Source organism: Octodon degus, unplaced genomic scaffold (assembly GCF_000260255.1).
Source record: "Octodon degus isolate 3935 unplaced genomic scaffold, OctDeg1.0 scaffold00123, whole genome shotgun sequence".
NCBI classification, from domain to species: domain Eukaryota; kingdom Metazoa; phylum Chordata; class Mammalia; order Rodentia; family Octodontidae; genus Octodon; species Octodon degus.
Window position 1 is genome coordinate 6,463,701 of NW_004524699.1, and position 5,770 is coordinate 6,469,470.

The 5,770-nt window shown below is 57.9% G+C and overlaps 1 protein-coding gene across 6 annotated transcripts in view; it reads right to left on the reverse strand.

Annotated features, from left to right (window-relative positions):
- Positions 1 to 1,325: 1,325 nt before the first annotated feature.
- Miga2 (mitoguardin 2) overlaps positions 1,326 to 5,770 on the reverse strand; it is a 17,881-nt gene continuing 13,436 nt past the window's right edge. For 5 of the 6 annotated variants that reach the window (XM_023700520.1, XM_023700517.1, XM_023700518.1 and 2 more), the window contains 5 exons: positions 4,492 to 4,590; positions 4,214 to 4,348; positions 3,538 to 3,591; positions 3,062 to 3,178; positions 2,672 to 2,878 (listed from right to left, as the gene is read on the reverse strand). In XM_023700520.1, the coding sequence (XP_023556288.1) occupies positions 2,672 to 2,878; positions 3,062 to 3,178; positions 3,538 to 3,591; positions 4,214 to 4,348; positions 4,492 to 4,590 (612 nt within the window). Of the gene's footprint in view, positions 2,879 to 3,061; positions 3,179 to 3,537; positions 3,592 to 4,213; positions 4,349 to 4,491; positions 4,591 to 5,770 lie in introns of all 6 variants that reach the window. The other variant, XM_004640465.2, reaches the window with a different exon arrangement.

Consider the following 5,770-nt stretch of genomic DNA (forward strand, 5'->3'; position numbering starts at 1 on the left):
AAAAAAAAAAAAAAAAAAAAAAGAGGGAAAAAAGAGGGCAAAAAAACCTCACTTAGTCACTAGCATGGGGAGTGACTTCAGCTAGTATTGCTAAAATTGTTGAGGGGGAAGGTGCACGTGTCCAGTACCGGGGATTGAACTCAGGACCCTGTGCTTGCAGGGAAGCGCTTATTCCACTGAGCCATCTCCCTGGCCCTCCCTTTTTACTTTTGAGATAGGAGACAACGTGCTACCCAGACTAGTCAGGAAACCCTCCTGCCTCAGCCTCTCACGGGGTATGACCCACCACGCCAGGCATGCGTCCTTTTTTAGTGGGGACTAGGTTAGGTCAAGCTGCTCTTCAGACTCCTGGCAAAGGCACTGAGGACACTGAGAATCGCGGATAGCTTTTTCGGTGCCACTTCAGCCATGCCAAAGAACTACTTAATGTTCCATTCATTTAAGTGTTTTAAATCCAAGTTGAATTCTGAAGCTTATTCTGAAATATTGTGAAAACTATAAACATGAAAGAAATATGGAGCTGGGGAGATAGCTTGGTGGTTTAAGCACCTGCCTGGCAAGCACAAGGACCAGGGTTCGATACCCAGTACCATATGCCAGGTGCTCCCTGCTGGCCACCAAAACTGGATGTAGTAGCACATGCCTGTAATCCCAGAATTTGGGAGGCTGAGACAGGACAATCACCAGGAGTCCACCTGTAGCGAGAACCTGTACCAAATAAATAGATTTTTATTTTATTTTACTTTTTTGTGGAACCGGGGATTGAACTCGGGCCCTTGCACTTGCCAGAGAAGCGCTTATTCTACTGAGCCATCTCCCTGGCCCAATAGCTTTTTAAAAAACAAACAAATATGGCCCAATATTTGTTATTGGTTGGAGCTATTGGTTTTTTGGAGTTCCTTATAGGGTTTTGCTTTTTGCAGTGCTAGGGATAAACCCAAGGCTTCAGGCTGACCTGGCGCCCTACCACGGATATGTATCCCCAGCCCATTCTGAAGGGTTTTCTTTTAACCTTTCTGTGCATTTGAACACTATTCTTTTGAAGACAGGATCTTGCCATGTGATTCAGGCTAGCCCTGATGATCCTCCTGCCTCAGCCACCCAAATGCTGGGATCACAAGCTTGAGCCACCACGTCCAGCTTGGCCCTGATCACTGCTGCCCAGGGACATGTGGACACTGCTGGGCTGCCGGGGGCCTCCAGTGGGGTCACAGCCCCCCTTGCCCAGGCTTCTGCCAACCAGGAGACTCCCCTACCACCAAAGAGAGGACGCCCAGTTCCCACCCAGGAGCACCCTGCCCCAGTACCCAGAGCAACACGAGGCGTCTGGGTCCGACCTTTTATTTGACTCAGGTTGATGCCAGCGCTCTGCCAACGAACAAACGGGTGGAAGCCTTGAGCGTGAGCAGCGGCGCGTGGAAGTGTAAACAAAGGCGAACACAAATGCCGCTTCTGGCTTCCGGCTACAGCAACAGCGAAGGGGGCAACCAAGCGGGCCACATTCATAGCGCTAAGTGCAAAGGAACGGAATGTGGGTGCAGCCAGGGAGGAGGAGGCAGGCTCAGCTCCTGGGGCCTTGGGGTGAAGACCACGCTCCTTCTGGCGCCCTCTCCCTCTGCAGCTCCTCCCAGCCCTTCCCACCCCAGGCCCTGGAGCTTGGGTGCCGACCCCAGACGGTCAGGAGTCTCAGTCTTGCAGCGTCCTGAAACCCAGAAGGAGCAGAACCTCCGAGTAAAGTGTTAAGGCAATAAATAAAACTTGCGGCTTGGGCGAGAGAGCACTGGCAGAGTCCCTGCAGCCACACTGACCCACGCTGCCCTTGCCGTGCGCTGCGGGTGGCCGAGCCCCGGGCCATGCGCCTCCCGGAGCAGGTCCGCGCGTCTTGTGTGTCCCTGCTAAGTGCCGGGCAGCTTCTGGTCCTCGCGAGGGAGCTGGTCCATCTGAACATCCTGGCCTCCCCTGCCGTGGTCCCTGGGACCCTCACTCCTGGGCAGCTGATGGCAGCAGTCGCATCACGGGTGACAGCAGTGGGGACCCTGGTCCCAGCCCCCAGCTTCGAGCTCAGCACCACCCAGGAACTTCCAGGTTCACAGAAAGGGTGGTGGAGAAGACTCCTGGGGGGTGGGATGACATCTTTGGCAGGGGCGGGAAACGAGGGCAGGTTATAGGGTGGTTCTTGGGGTACAGATCCACCTCTGCCTACCCCCGAGGACCCAAGCTGGCCACCTGCCCTGTCCCCCCCCCCCCGGCTAGCTGAAGACTAGGGAGACAACAGGGTGGGCCACATAGACACTCGGACTCAGATACACAGCTGTCAGGTGCTTGGGCTCGGTACACTGTGACCTCTGCTGCACCCCAGAGCCCTGCCACCCGCTCCTCACCACCTTCTGGCATCTGGCTTTTCTGGTCCCAACTGTCCTCAATGCCCCTCTTCCTCGAGACCTTCCTCCCCTGCTGTCCCCAGGGTCCACCAAAGGCTCCAGACTCTGGCCCCACCCTCTCTAAGGAATGCTGCCCTCTGAGCCTCGGGGGTGCCCAGCAGCAGGGTGGGCGAGCTCAGGGACCACTGCCCTCGGCCGCCATGGCGCTTGGGTGCCACCCAAAGGGGGCACAGCTCCTCTGCTGTCACCAGTGTGGGTGTGACCTGGGCAGCCAAGGTCCCTTCCAGCAGCTACTGCAGCTCCCCCAGGGACCCATTCCCTCGGGGCAGTGCCCCATTCAGGCTGACGCTGCTGGCCACGGGCGCCCCCAAGTAGCCCAGCAGGATCTCGCTGCGGCGCCGTGACAGCTGCAGGATGTCGTCAGCCAGTGCGGACACTGAGGTGTAGCGCACGTTGTCCAGGTCGAACATGTCCCGCAGGTACTGCACGATCTGGTGCTGGGAACACATGGCGGACAGGGGCCCTAGTCCCCAAACACATTCTGTGGAGCCCACGAAGTCCCCCTCTCCACCCCTGGGGACCCCACCTGTTCTCTCGTTTCCCAGGGCCCTCCTAGGACCCTATGCTGCCAGCACCCTGGGCAGGGACAGGACAGGGAGAGGGGGCTGCACCCCACTTACCTTGAAGAAAGCACAGACTTCCGCAAGCTGGGGCTTGGGGCCAAGGAAGCCAAAGGCAAGGACAGGGCTCACGTGCTCCGATACGGAGTAGAAGTGGGAGATGAAGCCATCAGGCACCTGCAGCGAGGACAGGCTCAGGAACGGGGCTGGGGTATGAGGGGGACTCTGGGCACACAGTACAGGCACCTGGGGCCACTGGGAGTGCACAGGCCAGGCCCAGTGGGTGCAGCGAGGGGCACTGGCAGCTGGCACCTCCCAGGATGCCCTACCCTCTGTGGAGTGCCCGGCTGGGTTCATGCCTGGTCCAGGAAGGAGGTGCAGGGGACTCATGTGACCTCTGGGAGTCCTAGCCACCAGAGGGGGGACTGAAGGGTATGCAACAGTGTAGGAGCCATCAAGACCAGAGGTGCAGGGGTCAGGGGGTGGGGAGGACAGGCCCTCACGTGCCAGTCCTCCAGGGCCCGGGGTTCACTTACCATCAGGAGCCGCCTCTTGGCTTTCAGGACCGACCAGCAGGCAGTGGCCAGGGCCTACAGTAGAGGGGCCCAGGCCTTTGAGAACAGCCATGAGAGCCAGCCCCAAGTGCACCACCCAAGCAGGAGGCTGGAACTGAGTCACACCCTCACTAGGATCCTCCCTGGTCCCGTGACCCAGCTGTCCAGTGCTGGGGGCTGCTGACCGGTTGGCACATTCAGTGCAGCTGCCCCGGAGTCACAGGTGCCCCGTGGGGCTCTCCTACCGAGGTCCCTGCTTCTCTTCTAGGGGTCATCTTCATTTCTCCTTTTGTTTCGTTTTTTTGAGACAGAGACTCACGGTGCAGTCCAAGCTGGCCCTGAACTAGGTAACCTAGGCTGGTCTTGAACTCACGGAGATCCTCTGCTTCAGCCTCCCAAGTGCTAGGATCACAGGGGTGCACCATCACACCCAGCTCATTTTTCCTGGTTCTAATTGAACAGCTTTGTCAACAGCCAGTAGCATCAAAGCCAGCTCAGGAGGAGCAGCAGTGCCCGAGTGAACCCAGACGGCAGCAAACGCCTGCCCCTTGGGTCTAATAGTGCCAGGGCAGCAGTGGGTTGCCCTGGAGCGAGCCCCAGGGGACAGCCTCAGACCTTGGGGGGTGGCCCAGGAACGGGGGCCAGGTCAGCGGCCTACCGTCTCCTTGAAGCTGTCAGACAGCCAGCGGTTCCGCAGCACGGCGAGCACCGAGGATGGTGGGTTCTCCAGGTCCTCAAAGGCATCCATGAGGATGAAGTCGAGCACAATGTCGAAGAAGCCCATGCACACCACCTGCAGGGCCACCGTGCAGAGAGGACAGCTGGGGTGGGCCACTCGGGGTCACCAGGGCCCCAATGCTCTGGCGGGAGCAGAGTCGTGCACCTCATACCACCCTCAACTCACTCTCAGAGCCCCAGCTCAGCAGGGCGACTCACCCCGCGACCCTCCAGCTCTAGCCGCGTGGTGGCCCAGGTCTCTGGCCGCAGGGCATAGCTCAGCATCTCCTCGTAGCTCTCTAGGAAGCCCTTGGGGCTCTGCAGGGAGAAGTGCACGTAGGTGGTCCCAGTAGGGCCAGGCCAGGAGCTGGGGCTGCAGAGCCCATAGGGGCAGGCCAGGGTGCCGCAGACACCAGGGCTCCTGGGAGCAGCAGCCAGTGAGAAAACAAGAGCAGGCAGGGTCCTGCCACCCACAGCACATCTCAAAAGAGGGGGCGTCCAGCTTGGCCTTGCTTCACAGGGACCGCAGCCATGTGTGTCTCAGAGCAGGGGGTACATCTAAACCTCCTAGGCTGCTCTCCTGAGGAGTGCCTGGTAACAAGCTCGGCCCAGGGCACCGATGCTTTGGTACCCAAAGGCTAAGGCTGCTGCAGGGTCTGGGAATACAATTTGCTGGCAGAAGCAGTGGTGCACACCAGTAATCAAAAAAGAAAATGAACCAAACCAATGAATACGATTTGACCCAGTGGGTCTGCATTTACAAATACAGAAAGAACCAAGGTCCACTCTGAGCAGGCACTAGTGCAGGCTACATACCTGGCAGCAAAACCAGGAGGGCCTCAGGCAGGCGGAGGATAAGAGCAAATGAGGGTTTTTTTTGTTTGTTTTGTTTTTAGTAAGGGTCTATAGGGTCTCACTATGTAGATCTGATTCGTAGTGATCCACCTGTGTTCAGCCTCCCAAGGAGCTATGATTACAGGCGTGCACCACCACGCCCAGTCTCAGTCACCCTCTCAGAGCGCCCTACGGGCAGGAACAGCAAGGCATGCCGGGGATCGAACCACGGATCGAACCCTAGCTGCTTCATCTGCCTAAACAGGTACTTTAATCCACTGAGCTTTTGAAACTGTCATTGCTATTTCTTTCTCAATAAAATTAATAATAAAAAAAATCTGCTGAGCTATTTGACCAGCCCTTCAAATGAGGGGTTAAAAACCATCTCCTAGCCAGGCGTGGTGGCGCACACCTGCAACCCCAGCACTTAGGAGGCTGAGGCAGAGGATCGCTGCCAGCTCAAGGCCAGCCTGGGCTGCATGGTGAGGCCATCTCAAGACAAGCACACACAGATTAAAATGCCTGCTTAGGCAGACACAGGGACCAGGGTTCAATCCTCAGCAGGCTGGGCCAGCCCCACCCCTGGGGCAGGCTGAGACAGTGATTGAGACTGGGCATGGTGACACCCTGTCTGGAATCCCAGCACCCTGCCTGGAATCCCAGC